At 45.9% G+C, this 18869-nt stretch overlaps 2 protein-coding genes across 6 annotated transcripts; one reads left to right on the top strand and one right to left on the bottom strand.

Annotated features, from left to right (window-relative positions):
* Positions 1-1874: 1874 nt before the first annotated feature.
* On the top strand, positions 1875-7380 carry cdkn1d (cyclin-dependent kinase inhibitor 1D). 3 transcript variants are annotated; one of them, XM_067254796.1, is made up of 3 exons: positions 1875-1940; positions 4996-5525; positions 5746-7380. In XM_067254796.1, exons 2-3 carry the CDS (start codon positions 5006-5008, stop codon positions 5802-5804), a joined length of 579 nt encoding a protein of 192 aa, XP_067110897.1. In that variant the 5' UTR covers positions 1875-1940; positions 4996-5005; the 3' UTR covers positions 5805-7380. The 3 variants fall into 3 exon arrangements, with proteins under 3 accessions (XP_067110897.1, XP_067110895.1, XP_067110896.1); XM_067254794.1 differs by lacking the exon at positions 1875-1940 and adding an exon at positions 2099-2200; XM_067254795.1 differs by lacking the exon at positions 1875-1940 and adding an exon at positions 2476-2596.
* Positions 7381-7502: 122 nt separating this feature from the next.
* On the bottom strand, positions 7503-17836 carry slc37a3 (solute carrier family 37 member 3). Of its 3 annotated transcripts, XM_067254792.1 has the most exons (16): positions 17702-17804; positions 17361-17429; positions 16652-16865; positions 16283-16397; positions 16092-16184; positions 15895-15978; positions 12779-12924; positions 12456-12552; positions 12179-12263; positions 11186-11394; positions 10924-11065; positions 10401-10502; positions 10097-10296; positions 9902-9967; positions 7755-9715; positions 7503-7713 (listed from the first exon to the last, which is right to left on the bottom strand). In XM_067254792.1, the coding sequence occupies exons 3-15, from the start codon at positions 16726-16728 to the stop codon at positions 9623-9625; spliced, it is 1509 nt and encodes a 502-aa protein (XP_067110893.1). In that variant the 5' UTR covers positions 16729-16865; positions 17361-17429; positions 17702-17804; the 3' UTR covers positions 7503-7713; positions 7755-9622. The 3 variants fall into 3 exon arrangements, with proteins under 3 accessions (XP_067110893.1, XP_067110892.1, XP_067110894.1); XM_067254791.1 differs by lacking the exon at positions 17361-17429 and having other exon boundaries at positions 17702-17836; XM_067254793.1 differs by lacking the exon at positions 17361-17429 and having other exon boundaries at positions 16652-16766; positions 17702-17764.
* Between the last annotated feature and the right edge of the window lie 1033 nt (positions 17837-18869).

Genomic DNA, 18869 nt, shown 5'->3' with positions numbered 1-18869 from the left:
ACTCTCCCTCCCTGCCTTTAGCCTGCCTCACTTCAACTGAGGAGAGGAATATCTGGTTGAACAGCTCATGTACAGCTGCCAGATGTACATGTACTTTGTACACTGTAAGTACAGTTACAAAGTATTTGTACTTGGTTACTTCCCATCTCTGCAAAAATCTGTTTATATCCAGATTTCCAAACATATTCCACCACCAGGAACTCATGTTCCACCACCAGGAACTTAGGCCAGTGTCCCCCATGATTGAATATATCAAGGTTGTAATAATGTCACCACAATGCCAAAATTCAGATTTCATCCGAACCTTGAATGAGCTAAAAGGTAATGGCAGCTAACTGCAGAACTATTATCAACCTTGATAGATTAAATCTAGATTGGTTCTGTACTTCTGGACATACAGGAAGTACTGGAGGGTATACAGGAAGTACTGGTGGAAATACAGGAAGTACTGGTGGGTATACAGGAAGTGCTGGTGGACATACAGGAAGTGCTGGTGGACATACAGGAAGTACTGGTGGACATAGAGGAAGTACTGGTGGGTATACAGGAAGTACTGTTGGACATACAGGAAGTACTGGTGGGTATACAGGAAGTGCTGGTGGACATACAGGAAGTGCTGGTGGACATACAGGAAGTGCTGGTGGACATACAGGAAGTACTGGTGGACATAGAGGAAGTACTGGTGGGTATACAGGAAATGCCTGCATGCCATGTAGACTACTGCTGAATTGGCCAAACTTTCTGTCTCTGACAGGAAGTTTGGTGACCTACAGAGGTTGAAACTTGTTTCACGTCAAACTGAAGCATGGTTGTTGTCATCACACGGAGATGAGGGAGCTCTCTAGTGGTCTGTTTATACCACACACACACACACACTCTTTCTCACACACACACTCACACTCACCTGGACCAGGGAGGGTGAGGGCCAGGGAGTACTAGACAGCTTGCTTTGCCTGCTTATGATGATTGTTGAAACATGATCTGGGCAAAACAGAGAACACAGATTAGTAGACAGGTCAGCAGGGATCAGAGTCCAGGACTGCCGGCCTGGGGGACACAGGCCTGGGGGGCACAGCCTGGGGGGCACAGCCTGGGGGGCACAGCCTGGGGGGCACAGGCCTGGGGGGCACAGGCCTGGGGGGCACAGCCTATGCTGCAGGGGGCACCGGCCATGCTGCAGGGGGCACCGGCCATGCTGCAAGGGGCAAGGCTGGGCACAGGGACCTGGGTTGAGGGTGTCAGAGTGGACAGGACCTGTCCCACCTCCCTTCACAGACAAAGTGGAGAAGTCGTAGACTAGCCATGCTAGGATCATCCTGATAAATGAGATTCTGGTGACCACAGCACCACTAGTATTTCAAACCTTGAAAGATGACGAGGCTGGGTCCAGCTGGTTCCAGCTGCATTGACACCGGGCAGGAGCTGTGTCTCCAACAAACACCCACAGGTGACTGCTGAGAGTCTGGGCGTGACATGCTCACCAAACACTGACTCACTGCCTGCAGGTATCTGGGATCTTTTAACAGCTGCTCATGTGTTAACATGATGATGTTTTCTTCATGTGCTTGTTTTGTGTATATGTGCTGCTGAAGCTGTGTTGAGCTGAAATGTCTTCCTTGGTAGTTTACAGAAGTCACAGACAGAGAGTTGAGTTCCTCTGTTCCTCATATTCTGATCATTCACACCCTTTGGCAGGAAAGGGATTGGCTATTTACTTTGTATAACTCTGGACAACTATCATCTCAGTATGCCTGCGCGAATGCGGATTTGCGAATGACGACTTGAGAGCCCTGTTTAGATCCGTTCTCTAACTTGGTCAGAATGTCCAGAACAAACTCCTTCGTGCAAAGCAACTTTCCGCCCTGTTGGTTGCGCTGGGAACTCCACGTGGCGCCAGTCCAGTCACCTTAATGACAAATTATCAAATTTGCGGGAGAAAGGTAAAATGGAAGTGGCGAAAGATTCCAGCTTACTTTGCATGTCACATAACTCTGGGCTGCTGGCGCGGTGCCAGGGGAGGGGAAATGGCCCTCTGCCAGGGGCGCTGACCTATTTCCAGCAGAGAACAACTTGCTCTGACCTACTTCTTTCAGAGTAGAGTAATTTCTGGAGAGCACAGCAGTGCAACAAGTTGCCAGCACTTATTGTAGCAGATTTCCAATACAAAATTACTTTTAAGAAGGTTTTTGGGTAAAATGAGGTAAGAAATCTGTTTAAATTAATGATTTGCTTAACAAGACACTTTATTTCAAACTAAATTTATGTTCTCAGTTTTATCTGATGTTTGAACGCACTTCGCAACGCAAAACTGAGTAGGCACGTGTCTCCTGGGGGGGGGGGGGGGGTGACAGTCAGAAAATAGCGATACTGTTGATCAATCTGGTTGATGTCTTGGCGGGAGGCCAGTCGGTATTGTTGTGGTAGATATCACGTGATCGAGTTTTCATCCCTGATTCTCGCTGCCTTGTGGATCCATAATAAACCGGCAGCCACCAGTTACCACACAGACTGGAGCACAACAGTGGGGTTGTAGATCGTCCGGAGATACGAACGATATTTGTGCAATACAGTAAACGGTGTTTTAGCGTCGTTAAGGGTAAGACTTACTTGCTCAGGCATACACATATGCTGTCTTTACATGGTGAATTTATGTTGTTGTTTAACTAAACTTCGTCATTTGTTATGTTGGGGATTGTTCTCCCCATTCTTTTTTTATTCTTTTTTTTGCGAGATTTGTCTTCTGTAAATGTAGGTTATATGTCTACATCCCGGTATTGTTTAATACGATAGGCTATGGGCTTTTACACTGGTAAAGGTTGTTGGGGTTATTTTAGTTATTTCTAGTCTCACTTAAACCGTCCAGAATTATGTTTGTTATTGTCGAATATCTTGACCTACATCTCAAAGCAAGTGATTGCGTCACAATACCCAGGATCAGAGAAATAGAAGTACAATAGAAGGACACGGCTCGGTGTTCTCTGGTTTTTGGTCTGGCAACAAAACTTTAGAGTTAAAAACTTTTTTGCGTGTTTGATCTGTATCTGATGACGTCATGCTGATCATCGGAACCGCACCCACTTTAGTTTTTGTTTTTACGCAAACAACTTTGAGGAGAATAGTTCACCTAAAGATATTTGGCTTGAAGAGATACCACTCAAATGTATTGAAATCTGTTACCATATGTATCTTATGTAATGCAGTTCTATAGCCTTGTGCTGGTCTAATCTGGGGGTTTCTTCACCTCTTAAAGATGCCCTATCCATGCAGTATCTAGAATTTAAATCAGTCGATGAGTGGCGCAGATCAGACCGGATGATGTCATTCGGCTTGTTATTAGACAGATAATTATGATTGTTATCACTAGTGCACAGTGCCCGTGATTCAGTCGGTGATAAGTCAGTGAAACACACAAATACACTATAGATTGTAGGGCATAGTGCCCGTGATCATATTGGTGGCACACACACCCAGATTACTGGAATTATAGATAGGGCACAGTGCCTGTGATGATGTCGGTGACACATACAGATTTATGAAATTATAGATAGATAGTGCAGTGCCCGTGATGCAGCTGGTGATGACAGTTCTTCTCAGTGGTTTTTGTACCTATATTTCTCAGATCACAATTGAAATTGTCATCTCTGAAGTAGCTTACTTGTTCAACCTCCACATCTATTATAGTCAAATTGCCAATGCTGTGGAAGCCTACATTTACATTTATTCATTTAGCATTATTGATTTCTGGCATTATTAGAGATATGTCAACTGAAGCATACTAAAAACGGAAGCATTCTAAAACAGATCACAGACTGTGCTGCACGCGTGTCCATAGTCTGTTCCAATCATTACTGACATAGGGTTAGGCCTACAGTCATGTTTTAACAATGCCGCTTGCTTTAACAGTGGCTTGGCCTCCCACCGTGTTTCTGTTAGTTCAGTTACATGCTGTTGATCTTGATAAGTGGAGTTGCCCTGTGGCGTGTGTTGGGGGAGCGGCCTCCTCTCTCTATCTCTCTCTATCTCTCTCTCTCTCACCCTGCTCGCTGAGGTTCCTGTATTTGCTGTCTTATAGCGGGAAACACTGTTGGTCTGGTGGGTAAAGCTGTATCTTAAGGAGGCAAACTGACAGAAGTGATGAAAGACGTATTCTAGAGAGTCTCTCCTCAGAACTGTGATGAAAGACGTGTTCTAGAGAGTCTCTCTTCAGAACTGTAATGAAAGACGTGTTCTAGAGTCTCTCCTCAGAACTGTGATGAAAGACGTGTTCTAGAGTCTCTCTTCATAACTGTGATGAAAGACGTGTTCTAGAGTCTCTCATAACTGTGATGAAAGACGTGTTCTAGAGAGTCTCTCCTCAGAACTGTGATGAAAGACGTGTTCTAGAGAGTCTCTCCTCAGAACTGTGATGAAAGACGTGTTCTAAAGAGTCTCTCCTCAGATAGCAGCCCTGGTTACGGAGCTCACAGATGCCTAGCAACCTTAAACCAAATTTTCTTAAGACTTGACAACTTAATGTAGAAGAAGCTGAGGCAACTTTGAAAATCTACATGTAGGTTAGGTTACGCGCAACAGCATTTCTTCACTGTGTAATAAGCGCAACTAACATTCCTGAAGCTGAGAAGACGCTGTCAAACAACCCAAATACACACACACACACACACCCCAAACACACACACAACCCAAACACACACACACAACCCAAACACACACACACACACACCCAAACACAGGGCAGAGGTGAAACATTGTGCGTTTCTTGACTGTTATCAGTGGGTAGGAGTTTTCAGATGTAGGATGTGTTTGTTGTTGTGGTTAAGGTTAGGTTAGGGTTAGGTTTCCCATCACTTCATTAGAGGGTCGGTGCCAGCATCTGCATTACAGGGTCAGGAGGCTGGACAGAGCTTATGTGCGTTTGTGTATGGTCCATAAAACCATGGTTTCACATCACCTGTTGAACCCCCAGACTCACAGCCTCTCCTCCCATTTCTCCTCCAGTGACATCACCATGGCTACACCTTCATCCTCTTGCCCCCCCCGGGTAGGAGTTGGGAAGCTGCGTCTGGGTCCGGTGCGGAGGAACCTGTTCGGCCCAGTTGACCACCTGCAGCTGCAGCAGGACTTCCACAGACTGCTCAGCGTCAGCCTGGAACTGGCCAATCAACGCTGGAGCTACGATTTCCATAGTGACCAGCCACGGGCGGGGGCCGACGTGGAGTGGGAGGAGCTTAGCTGCCAGGACGTCCCAGCCTTCTACTGCAGCTGCTTGGTGAAGAGAGGGGGTGGGGCTAGAAGAGAGGGCGTGGCCAAGGGAGGAGAGGGTGGAGCCAATGGAGGAGAGGGCAGGGCCATGGCTGCTGTGGGCGGGGCCAGGAGGATGACGGACAGGCTGGCCAGAGAGGAGTCTCCAGCCTCGACCAACTCGGGGGAGGAGTACCTGGAGGTGACCACCAGACGGAGCTACAGGTTGCAGAGGCCAGAGAGGAGAATGGCCGGGCTGAAGAAACGGCACCAGGCGGCCATTACAGGTGGGCCAGGAGAGGGGGTGGTGCCAGGGTGTGGGCGGGGCTATACTATATGAATATGCTGTAACTGTTGGGTGTCCTTCAACAGCCCACACACAGTCATTCACACACAAACACAAAACTCACTCTCATACAGCATGTTTAACCTACATGGCAGCTTTCACCTAAGGCTCTAAGAAATGCTGTAAATCTGTGTTCTCTCCTCCCTCTCTTTCCTCCCCAGACTTCTTCTCTGTAAAGAAGAGGAAGTTCCTATATCCCAAGCGTCCGGCCAGCCAGTAACAGTGTTTCCTGCAACGCCCCCTGGTGGAGACACCAGCTCAGAAAGAATTCTCACATGCAGATAAAGCAACTGACTGTCCTGACAGCTGAAGAAATTATATACGTTTATATTGAGTTTATATTGTTTTTGTATACGATTAATTACACTGTGAAATACTTGTAATGCACTGTAATCTGGATATAATAGTGACTTTGACTCTCTGTCATGTCTCTGTGTTAGCCTGCTCCAGACTGGAGCCACGTCTGAGCGCTGCCCTTCCCGGTCAGGCTGGGGTCAGCCATTAGGGTCCCCGGGGGTTAGTCTGGGTCAAAGGTCATACAGGGTAGAGGTGACCTGGCTCAGGCTATGTAATAAATGTCATGTTGACACGGCAACACCAGAACACACAGCTAGTTTAGAAGAGAAGGATTTATTACATCTGAAACAAACCAGTGCGAGGGTTGAGTTTATGTACGTGTATAATTTATGTATATAAAGTGTTTAAGGATTCTGCACATTGTAAATGGTCTTCAGTGGCAGCGAAGGCAGCTGACCAGAGCTGTGGCATGGATCCCAGACAGAACACCAGGCAGAACAGAGTAGAACAGAACATCCCTAACCCTAACCCAGACAGAACACCAGGCAGAACAGAGTAGAACAGAACATGCCCGCATGAAACACTGGTCATCATCAGCATCTGGCCGCACCACTCTAATGGAGAGTCTATTTTTACAGTTTGGAAGACAAGCCATTTCTTTAATTCTCTACCTCATCAAGCAATTCACAAGAATAAAAGAATATAGCATCATTATAAAAGAAAACAAATGTAAAATACAGAGAAAGAAATCGAACCAACATGTTTTTTTACACTGACATGAACAGTTGGAATTTCACTGCAGGTTTACACTATCAACTCAAATATTATTTTATACATTTAATTTTGCATTCCTTAATGGAGTATTGTGTATTTGTTTCTCTGTGTGTGTTTATGTCTTTGCGAATGACTTTTTGTGTGTTCAGAACAAAATTTAAAAATATATATTAACTTATTTTTGAATTGTATCTTATCGTGTTTAAGGAAATCATTACAAATGTCCATTTGGTTAAACAGCACTACAGTAGAATATAATTATTTCAAACGATGGTATTGGGCGAGGGTCACGTGTGGGCAGTTCCTCAGTGAGCCCAGCCTACACTAATTGGTTGAAGCCCAAACTGATGGTTAGTTACATTTGGTTGCAATTGAACATGGCCTTGTAGCATCAGGGAGCTGTTGCCATGGTGTTGTTGTCATGGTGACGCCATCAGCCAGGGCCCTCCATGCTTTTCTCTCACAGTGTTCAGATCCTCTTATGCATGGACATCATGTGTACGCTTTGTAATAATACATAATAATGGTTATGCTACATTGATATCCCTCTGGTATGATTGTACAGGGAACTATGCCAATTCTTTGATTTTCTTTTTGAAAAACGTTTGTAGATTCAAACTATCACTAGTGTTAGAGGCACTGACAAGATTTTTGGAAGAAAAATAAATTCCCTACAGTGTTTCAATACATTTTCATTGTTAATAAATTATAATGATATAACAGTACTGCAGATTTGGGATTTTGTTTATGTGTGTAATATTTATCAGAATTCATGTTCTGCATACATCAAATTTAAATAGTATTAGAAAAACTTGGTAGCACTATTAGGTTTATTAGGTCAAGCCTTTGTCAAGGTGTTAAAACCCCTGCTGCTTGTTGCTGCTTGCTGCTGCATGATCAAAGTACTGAGTTCAAAGAGTACCAACTATCTTGTCTAGATTAAACTACCTTCTTGCCATCATCACAGGATAGCAGCTAACATTAGTTTTTTCAAAAATGAGTCGAAATCTATTTAAAATGACCTCTGTAATATGTAGTTTGCTATTAATGTTTCATACCTGATTGACCAGGACACGGTTCATCTATTAATGTTTCATACCTGATTGGCCAGGACACGGTTCATCTGCATCTGTTAGACTGCCAGGGGGAGGAGCTAAAGCTTTCAGCATCACCATAGTAACACGACTTTGGGGGCTGTTCAGGTGCACGGCGCCCCCTGGTGGTACAGACAGCCCTGGCTCTGGATGGCAGCTCAGGATCATGTTATTACACAACACACAAATAACACAAGGACAGATTGTAAAAGTGTAGTGACTTGTATTATAAAAACAACAACAATAATTTACACAGCTGCACATAAGAAAGTATAAACCACAGGTTGAAGAGAACATTTACATTCCAGAGAAAGATCAGAGGGGGATGTTCTGGACAGTATTCCAGACAGATCAGATGTTCTGGACAGCTGTGGTCTTCAGTACCGTCACTGCTGCTTCAACACCAGAGGTCTGTTCCATAAAACTGGGATTAAAGTCCCAAAGCTGACTTGAACTAACCTAACAACCCTAACCCTAACAAGTCAGTCGGGGCTAAAGTGGTTCCATAAAGGCAAATTCTAGTTCACGCACTCTGACTACTTCAAGTCAGATTCAAGTAGTCAAGATAATTGCGTGTGCCCCATATTCTTAACCAGCCCAAGAGGTAGAACAGGGATCATACCGATCCCCCACGGCAAACCTACATGTTCACGGCCACATGACTTCTTCCAGAAAGAACGTTCTCTTTAAGGTGTACTATGACAGCTCCCTCATCCACCACCTCATCAAAATGACACGCTGTGATTGACATGAACAATACGTGGGTTGAGGTCCTTTTTAAATAGACCTTTACTTCATTGATCACAAAAACATGGCCCACTAAACACATCTACATTGACTTTTTTGAAATTGTTTTAAATAAATAGCCTATAATAAATCACTTATTACTTCTTAACATGGTTTTTGTATTGGGAAAATGGAGGATAGAGGCATGGATTTAGGTTTGTTTTTGCAATTATGACTTAGGCCTATGAAGCAATGAGCAATGTTTTATGAAGCATCAGCCTAAACATTTGATTTCATAAACTAACATAAGTAAATTGTAGGTTTGTATCATTCTGAAATCATTGTTTAATGTATTAGCCTACATGTTTTATTTATTGAAGTTGATTTTCTATAAATGTAACATTTGAACTAATAGTGGCAAAAAAAGTTAAATATGGCATCACGCCAGAAAGTCATTTTCCCGTTGGGTCAGTGTTACAGCAACAACACGGTCTAAGCCTGACAGTTAGCCTGCCCCGAACCAGGCTAGTTTCGAAGCATAAGTTGCCATAGTAACTGAGTTCGAACTACATTTAACTGGCTTTATGGAACCAAATCAACTGTAAATGAGTCTGACTAACTGACATAAGCCTGGCTTATTCAGTAAACTGGCTTTATGGAACAGCCTCAGGAGCTTGTGCCATCATTACTACGTAACCATGTTTGTGTTCATTTCCCCCAGAATGAAGCTAATTGCATTATAAATCAGAGAAGCAGTCCATCCTATAATATAATCTGACAGAGGAGGATGCATAGAAGGGTCTACGATGAAAAGCATTTCACAGATGATCGTTGAGTGTGTGTAGCTTGTGTGAGTCTATGTAGCTTGTGAGTGTGAATGTGACTCGTGAGTGTGTGTGTAGCTGGTGTGAGTGTGTGTGTAGCTTGTGTGAGTGTGTGTTACCATTTGGTAAGAGACAGATATTTACGTGGGTCCATTGCCAAGGAGACCAACCCGAGGGCGTTGCCTAGGAGACCAGCCCAAGCACGTTGACCTTGGCATCTCTCAGGTCAAATCAAGAATTTACATCTTTCCTCCTCTAACACTCTACTTTACATACAGTATGGTCAAGTGGTGGAAAGAAGAGAGGAGGAGCAGGAACAGGATTCATAGCTGGCTGGTCTGTGCCCGCCTCTCCCTCCATATGGCTCGTACCTCAGTGCAGATCAGAGGCGAGATGAACACCACGCTGCCCCCTGTCTGTGGGAGGAGACATCCACACCTGCTCACATGACCATGACCCTGCATTCCTCAACTAACCAATTAATCATTAACCAACTAACCAATCAGCGTAATCCCTAAAAAACAAGCAGTTAGTTTAGCTATTAATCAATAAACAATCATCCAGCCAGCCAGTTCACAGCTCGATGGTATGGTAGTTCTCACCATGATGATGAAGAAGTAGAACACATACATCCATCCCAGCTTGCTCTCGATGAGGGAGACCAGGTACTGAGGGGGGAGGGGGGAGAGAGTGAGTGCGTGTCTGTGCGTGTCTGTGCGTGTCTGTGCGTGTCTGGGCGTGTCTGTGCGTGTCTGGGCGTGTCTGTGCGTGTCTGGGCGCGTCTGTGCGTGTGTTACCTGGCCCCCGGCTGCCCCGATGCTGCCAGTTCCGTCCACGATGCCGGTGACGGTGGCCAGGGCGTCCAGGCGTCCCCGCAGGGCTGGCTGCCGGCCCAGGTCTGCTGAGATAGCAGAGCTGATCATGTTGGATGGGCCCCCGATGAAGAAGCCTGAGGTGGCCAGCAGGGCGGCGTTCACCAGCTGATCGTTGGGAGAGCCTGGGGGTATAGACAATTGGAAAATAAAAGTTTATATGTATGTGTGTGTGTATATGAGTGTGTGTATCTGAGTGTGTGAGTGTGTGTGCTGGTGCAGGACTCACGGCTGTAGCCCACCAGGGCCCCCATAGCCAGCAGGAGACTGAGGGCCAAGACAGGAGCTCTCTTCCCCAGACAGTCAGACAGCAGACCCAGCACTGTCCCTCCTGCAACACAGACACCAGCTAACACCTGTCCCTCCTGCAACACAGACACCAGCTAACACCTGTCCCTCCTGCAACACAGACACCAGCTAACACCTGTCCCTCCTGCAACACAGACACCAGCTAACACCTGTCCCTCCTGCAACACAGACACCAGCTAACACCTGTCCCTCCTGCAACACAGACACCAGCTAACACCTGTCCCTCCTGCAACACAGACACCAGCTAACACCTGTCCCTCCTGCAACACAGACACCAGCTAACACCTGTCCCTCCAGCAACACAGACACCAGCTAACACCTGTCCCTCCTGCAACACAGACACCAGCTAACACCTGTCCCTCCTGCAACACCTGTCTCTCATCAGACAGCCAGACACCAGCTTACACCTGTCTCTCATCAGACAGACAGACAGACAGGCTCACCTATGATACCTCCCACATCGTACCAGACAGACAGGCGGTCAGCCTCCGCCTCCTTCCAGCCAAAGTTGCTGCTCAGGTAGAACGGCAGCCAGAAGAAGAAGGAGTAGTTGACCAACTTCAAACACGCGTACGCCAGCGAGTACTGTAGGGGAGGGAGGGAGAGAGAGGGAGAGGGTGAGAGAGGAGGAAGAGGGAGGGGGGGAGGGAGAGGTTGAGAGGGAGAGACTGAAAGAGAGAAAGAAAGACATCCATGCAGACTTACAGGAAGTACTCCTGGCAGACAGAAGGCCTGGCAGAAGCTGATAGGCTGCTGTGGTTCCTTTGGTTCCTCCTCTTCCTGTTGTTGGACAGAGTAGTATCCTCCATCACACACCTCCTCCTCCTCCTCCTCTTCATCACTCATTAGAGGACGATGGCTGTCTGAGTCTGTCTCCACCGGGCTCAGACCAGTCTCACTCTCCACACTCAGACCTGCTCACACACACACAGACAACACAAAACACACACACACAAACGAGGTTTGAGTGAGTTAGTGAGACATCCCATTCTCTCTGCTGCAGAACTAGCTTTACAAGCCAGTAGCATGTCCACTAGCTCTTTACCTCTGCTGCAGAACTAGCTTTACAAGCTTTCTGTTAAATATTTTGTTTTCTATAATGCCGTTTGTGTCCTATGGTGTTTCAGGTAATATAGGCCCTTTAAGGCAGGCAAGTATATAGCTATTTATTTGATACATTTTTGTTTGTATAACATGTCAGGTTTCCTATGATGTAGTATCATTCATGCTATGTGTGTGCTTTGTAATATGTTGGCACTTCACATTCTCCAGGAGAGTGCTCGATCGTCTCATTTCAGAGGTCAGGGAAGAATGATTACAGTTCTCCTATATTGGCCCAGATGGGTGATCTGGTTTTCTGCTTACCTCTGGATAATTACTGTCAAACATAAGTGTTTGTATGTTGTAACACAAGAGTTAGTGAGAGAGTGAGACAGAGAGAGAGTGAGGCAGAGAGTGAGTCAGAGAGAGAGTGAGGCAGAGAGTGAGTCAGAGAGAGAGTGAGGCAGAGAGAGAGTGAGGCAGAGATATATTGAGAGACACAGATAGTGAGGTAGAGTGAGACACAGAGATGGTGATGTAGGGGAGAGAGTGAGCCATAGAGAGGGTGATACCGAAAGAGTGAGGCAGAGCGAGAGTGAGGCAGAGCGAGAGTGAGGCAGAGCGAGAGTGAGGCAGAGTTGGGACACTGGTCCTCACCTGCTTCCTTAGGGGATGTGAGCAGACCAAAGAACACCACCACTCCCCCTGCAAACTGCACCACGGAGGTGAGCAGGAAAACATACTACACACACACACACACACACACACACACACACACACACACACAGGTTCAAACACTCAAACTGACAATCTTTAGCACATCAGTTCGCTCTGTGTGTGTGAGAGGGAATGTGTGTGTACCTTATCTCCATACTTCAGTAAGTGCGTGAGACTGAGTCTGGTTGTGTGTATATGTGTGTGTGTGTGTGTTTACCTCATATCCGTACTTCAGGACGCTGGAGGCCAGGAAGGCTCCCAGGATGTTTCCGACTGAGGCACAGGCACTCCACAGCCCGAACACACACCCTCGCCTAGGAGACAGGACACACCATTACACACCTAGGATACAGGACACACCGTTACACACCTAGGAGACAGGACACACCGTTACACACCTAGGAGACAATGCTACACACCCAGGACCTGTAACACACCCAGGAAACGTTACACAAATGATAAATGTGTGTGTTTGTGAGAGTGTGTATGTGGGATGTGAGTGTGGGTGTGTGTGAGTGTGTGAGCGTGAGTGGTACTGACCCAGACTTGCCAAACCAGTTGGCCATGACCGCCACGACGCAGGGCCAGACAGCAGACTGCAGCAAGCCGTTCAGGGTCCACAGGCAGCAGTAGAGAGGGACACTGTATACACCCAACCACTCTGTCACTGTGCCAAACACACACTCCTGCAACACACACACACCGGGTCAGGAACATGTCTGTGTGTGCGTGTGTATATGTAAATATGTGTATACGTAGGTATGTGTATATATGCGTTTGTGCAAGTATAATGTGTACCATAATCTACGGAAAATAGGCCGCATTTTCTATAAGACGCATCCCATCATAATGGGAACTTTATGTTTGTAAATCGGAGTCTAGGCCGCACTGGAATATAGGCCGTCTGCTTATATACCCAGGACCACATACACATTGGAAAGCTTGGATAGCCATCCAACTACACAACATTCACAATCAGGGTGAACACTCAAATTATCTTTAACTACAGACCATAGCATTACACATATCACAACAGAACGATCACAAAAATAGAACTCTGAACAATGCTTATCTAACTAAGCTAATGCCCTTAACTTCGTAGCTTTTCAGCTTGCCGCGGGGCATTCTGGGTACCAAGAGCATTGTCGCTACAATACCAAGCAATGCACGAGTATAGGCGATCTTACAGCATTGTGTAACACACTTCGGTTGTGGATAGTATGTCCAGAAATAAAGCCAAGTCACTCATTAAGTGGCAAAATCCATTGTTATGTCTACAACATAATTTTAGATATAGTATAAGTTTAGCTAGCTTGCAAATCCTGAGGATAGCCTACTGTAGCAGACCTTTCGATGTTCGGAAGGGTGTTTTGTCCCTCGGGAGTTGCCGTAGGCATGATGCTGACCTAAGCATTAGTTAAGTCAGTGAGGGATGTTCGTATGTCAAGAAGAGCAGTGGTAAAATACAAGTTGAAAAGAGTCTGCGTCTTACTGTCCACACGATCATATAAAATTATATCTAAAACGAACCTACAAAGAGCTTGGTTAAACTACCGAAGTTGAATTTGCCAATGTTGTTAGCGATGCTAGCTAACGTTAGTTTGCTAGCTGTATATAACATTTCACTGGGTCTTGCAGCTGTTTGATTTACTGAAATTATTATGAAATGTTATGTTCTACGAGCCATTTGCCTACTTTAGCAAGTCACTGTATTTCCAAGCCCTGATAGTGTAACTGAGACGACGACACAGTAAATAATTCCTCTTTCAAGTAATAAGCCCGCGTTCCAGTGTTGAGCATTAAATTAGCTGCACAGTCTGTAGAGATCTTGGGACGAAGCCACTATTTTGTTCTAAAACCGGGCTATAAGCCGTACAACCACAAGAAAACTGTAAAATCGGGGTACTGGCTGCAGCTTTATTTACGAAAAAATACGGTAGTGTTTGTATGTATGAGAGTGTGTGTGTATGGCTGTGTGTATGTATATGTGTGTGTGTGTGTGGGGGGGGGTGTATGAGTATGTATATGTGTGTATATGTGGGAGTGTGTGTATATGTGGGGGTGGGTGTATATGAGAGTGTGTGTGTATGAGTGTGTGTATTGTAGTGAGGTCAGCCAGACCACACAGAGCCAACATCTTGTCACACCTGAAGAGTCTGATTTGATCACATCACACAAACCTCATCAGCCCTCGTGACACTCTCAGTATGCTGATTACCTACCAAACGCCGATGCAAAGGAACCATAGAGTTGGGGGGGAGCCTCCTCCTCTGCATGTGAGGCCCTCCTGCTAGCTCCTCCTCTGCATGTGAGTCCCTCCTGCTAGCTCCTCCTCTGCATGTGAGGCCCTCCTGCTAGCTCCTCCTCTGCATGTGAAGCCCTCCTGCTAGCTCCTCCTCTGCATGTGAGGCCCTCCCGCTAGCTCCTCCTCTGCATGTGAGGCCCTCCCGCTAGCTCCTCCTCTGCATGTGAAGCCCTCATGCTAGCTCCTCCTCTGCATGTGAGGCCCTCCCGCTAGCTCCTACTCTGCATGTGAGGCCCTAGCTAGCTTTCAAGCTTCAAAGGGCCTGCTTGAGATGACACATCTCCAGCATCCATTTGTGCTCTCCAAAGAGCATACCTTGATCAGAACTTTAGAGGAAAGTTCTTCAAGACTTCACCTTTACCACAAGAGTAGGTGGAGAATTATGAGAGGGATATTTGTGTAATGTTTGTTACTTTGTTTTAATGTTGTGTTTACTGAAATCTGGATTTTAGTAACTACTCCTTCTTCCTGAAAGATAACCAAGTCATCTTTGGTATCTACACAAAGCTATCATAATAAAACAATCATTCAACTATATTTTGTAACTGTAGCAAGATGTCCAGAACAATATTTGAGCAATCTTAGGAACCATCCAGACGCCAGTTCACACCTTTGGTAGGTGTGAAGGAAGGAGGGGAAAGTTGAAAACCCAGCTTCCCCCAATCAACTTCTAACCCCAGACAGGTCCTCCTTCTAACTCTGAACTGTATAAAACTCTGAGATGACAATCAATCTCTGACTCCAGCTAAACCAACCATGGTGTGAGCACCATCAGGATTGGCGTTCCAACGGACGTTGCCCAGCTCCTGAGATTCAACATTATTGTGATTGCAACACTTTCTGGACGATTCTACAGAAGAACCAAAAACGCAATTCTAATTGCGACCTGACTGAGACCCCACAGACTCAGTCACATGACCCTGCAGCGCAGCCACGCTTTGACTTCCGAATCTTCAAATGGGCCTTGAATGCGAACCGCCCTCAACCTCATTGATCAACCCTGATCAAACGTAACTATGGCTAACGCTCTTTCCTCCCCGACATGGCATTGGCGATAGCTCTGTTTATGATTTGTAAGGATGTAATCATTTACTGTACAATTTCTGTCTCTCTCTAAGTTAGACCATTTCATTCTGTTAATTGAAACTGATTATTAAATATTAAACATAGGATCCCTTAATGTCCTAAAACCAATATTAGGGTGGTACCCCGAGACTTTATTATAAATTAAGTATTTCTATCTTTAAACGAGCAAACCCCGGTACAGTATTAGTGTGTGAGTGTGTGTTTGTGTGTGTATGTATGTGAGTGTGTGAGTGTGTGTGTGTGTGTGTATGAGTAGGTTTCTTACCACCACTGCAGAGCCACACAGTCCACAGCAGAGCACATAGCGCAGGTTGAGTCTATCTCCAATAACCCCGCTCACGTACAGGCCCTGACACAGACACACCTCCATTACATACAGATCACAATACCTAGTGTGTATGTGCAGGTGTGTGTGCGTGTATGCATGCGTATATATATACATATATGTGTGTTGGTACTAACCACAGCGTAGGAGAACAGGAAGATTGTGTCCAGCGCCCCCAGGAACAGAGTCGCCTCCTCCTCGTTTGCAAACAGCCTGTTGTCATCCCATGTCTGACACACACACACACACACACACACACACATTCTGTAGTTAGGTGTGGATTGGGGTAATTGGGGGTATTTAGAGGTTGTTAAGGGGTAGTAGTTACCTCTCCAGGGGCAAACTCAGGAGAGCTGCTGTTTTTCAGTGAAGGAGTCCACTGTGCTGAGATGCTGACCTTCACGTTACTGAAGGTCTTCCTGGACGCATGCAGCACAACATAGCTGGAGGGAGGAAACCAAACATGAAGCTTTGTGACATCACATCCTGGAGCGATGACGCCGACCCAGCACAGGGGTCAGGGGTCAGACCAGTTCAGAGAAGGAACATTTATAAAACTTGTCAGCTCTCACAACAAGTTTCAGAGGAGGGAGGTAGGAGGAAGAGGGGGGAAGGAGGAAGAGGGGGGAAGGTGGGAGCGAGGAGAAAGAGGGGGGAAGGAAGAGGAGGGAGGAAGAGAAAGAGGAAGGGAGGTTACCTAAAGAAGGTTAGGAGGAAAGCGACCAGGTGGTGATGGGTGAACTGTGACAGGAAGCCACAGCATGGAGGAGGCATCACAAGGGGCACGGGAGGAAGAGGAGGTCTTTAAAGGGCTGCTGTAACAGGGGGAGGGGATTCAGAGACAGAACAGCTGACTAGATCGTCCACAACTACATCAGCAGTTGCTCAGTCAAGCCTAATGTCACAGATGACTGGAGAGAAAGAAAAGTATATTACACATACACCGATCTGTACCCAACACACAGAATTAACATACTTTAATAAACATTATAATCAAGTTGTGGTTAGAAATCACCAGAGTTATGATTTTATGCTAAGCGAGCTAGCCTGGTCGCTGTAGACGAAAGGCTGCGGTATCTAATCAGCTTGTTGTGCGATCACTCTTTGGTTTAGGTCTTAAAAGGAATGTAAACTTCAGAACTAGCCAGTGACGAAAACAGTCACAGTTAGCGTACCTGCAGCCAAAAGAACTACTTCAGTACTACTATCAGACCTGAGTTAGCGAGTTAAGACCAACAGAAGCATTTAAGAAGTTGTTAATTCTGCACCTTCTGCCTCATTCGTGTCCCAAGGGCTTCATTTATTTACTTAAACATGTACATACTATTAATTTAGCTTAGGTTTAGCATAGCCTATAGTGAATATAGAAAGTGAATCAAAAGATCAAGAATCAGAACTAGTTCTACCTGTATTTAGGTGTTGAGAGTCAAGTGACGGTCTGTATTGGCACAGTGGTGCGAAATAACAATAATAACCTAGCAGGCGAGAAGAAAAATAAACTATAATTTCTCGTCCAAATATTAGCCAATGCTTATTTTACACGCACACTTCTTCGCTTTATTGACATAGTGGCGTTGAGCAAGTGACAAGGAAGTATCGGATACTCAAGAAAACAGAGAAGTCAGCTAGGCTAATAGTAGGTGGCTTGCTGTCAGCAATTTAATTCAAAACATTTCCATTTCAATTGGCTGGCGTCAACAGTGATCATACGATTCATACCACTGCTGTAATGGATAAAGACACGTACCTTTTACCGTTTGCATAAACATCCAACTACCTGGCGATCATATCAGCTCCCCTGTACCGCTAAACTGCTGTCAGTCGGCAGACAGTCTACACGCCTACAGCACTGCTACAGTCGGCTACGTTTGTTTTGTTTGGGCGACGGATGATGATTACGTCGTTTCACTTCCTGGACATCCATCAAAGGACATCTCCTTCTATCGGCACGGAGTGATATTGCAGAGGTTGGTTGTGAATTCTTTCATGATATACCGTAGTAGTAGACATTCTCTGGTAGTAGGCTACCGTTGCCGACAAGAATGAGACATCGGAGACAATGGAGTTGACGCAACTCTTTCTCTCTATGGCTCTGGGTTCCTCATAGTCCCCTCATTGTACAGTAAGAATCATTTGATGCTGGAATCATTTTTTGACAATGTTTCGAAAAACGTTTTGAAAGGTTGAACAAATATTTTGTATAAAAGTTTTGGAAATAAAAGTTTTAAATCGGTTGAAAATTATTTTTGAAAAAGGTTTTGATAAGAAGGTTTTGAAAGGTTGACAAGATATTATTGAAAAAGGTATATTTACCACAGGTGATCTCTGATTCTCTCCACCCACTCCAAACCCTAGGGGAATCATTCTGATCCACATTCCCACTTATGATTGCAAAAGAAAAGAAATCTAACCATAAGTGGATATGTGGGCCATCCAAATGAGTCCCTAGGTCTTGAAGTGGATTGAAAGCCCTACCACTTGATATGTTGGCCCCCAGGGGAATATCAGTCAGGAGGGGGGGAGGAGAGGGGGAGTACAGAGGGGGAGGAGAGGGAGTACAGAGGGGGAGGAGAGGGGGAGTACAGAGGGGGAGGAGAGGGGGAGTACAGGGAGGGAGGAGGGGGAGTACAGAGGGGGAGGAGAGGGGGAGTACAGAGGGGGAGAGTACAGAGGGGGAGGAGAGGGGGAGTACAGGGAGGGAGGAGAGGGGAGTACAGAGGGGGAGGAGAGGGAGTACAGAGGGGGAGGAGAGGGGGAGTACAGAGGGGGAGTACAGGGAGGGAGGAGGGGGAGTACAGAGGGGGAGGAGAGGGGGAGTACAGAGGGGGAGAGTACAGAGGGGGAGGAGAGGGGGAGTACAGGGAGGGAGGAGAGGGGAGTACAGAGGGGGAGTACAGAGAGGGAGTACAGGGGGG

Source organism: Osmerus mordax, chromosome 17, assembly GCF_038355195.1.
Source record: "Osmerus mordax isolate fOsmMor3 chromosome 17, fOsmMor3.pri, whole genome shotgun sequence".
NCBI lineage: Eukaryota > Metazoa > Chordata > Actinopteri > Osmeriformes > Osmeridae > Osmerus > Osmerus mordax.
The sequence above is the reverse complement of the archived record's forward strand: the minus strand, read 5'-3'. Positions and strand labels throughout refer to the sequence as shown.

Excerpts from the sequence above, each read along its gene's own strand:
- slc37a3 (XM_067254791.1), bottom strand. The coding sequence starts at position 16,728 with ATGCCTCCTCCATGCTGTGGCTTCCTGTCACAGTTCACCCATCACCAC. Across the intron at positions 12,553-12,778 it reads AACTGGTTTGGCAAGTCTGG|GCGAGGGTGTGTGTTCGGGC; the intron begins GTCAGTACCACT and ends CCTGTCTCCTAG. Across the intron at positions 11,395-12,178 it reads CACATCCCCTAAGGAAGCAG|GTCTGAGTGTGGAGAGTGAG; the intron begins GTGAGGACCAGT and ends GTGTGTGAGCAG.
- cdkn1d (XM_067254794.1), top strand. Across the intron at positions 5,526-5,745 it reads GCACCAGGCGGCCATTACAG|ACTTCTTCTCTGTAAAGAAG; the intron begins GTGGGCCAGGAG and ends TTTCCTCCCCAG.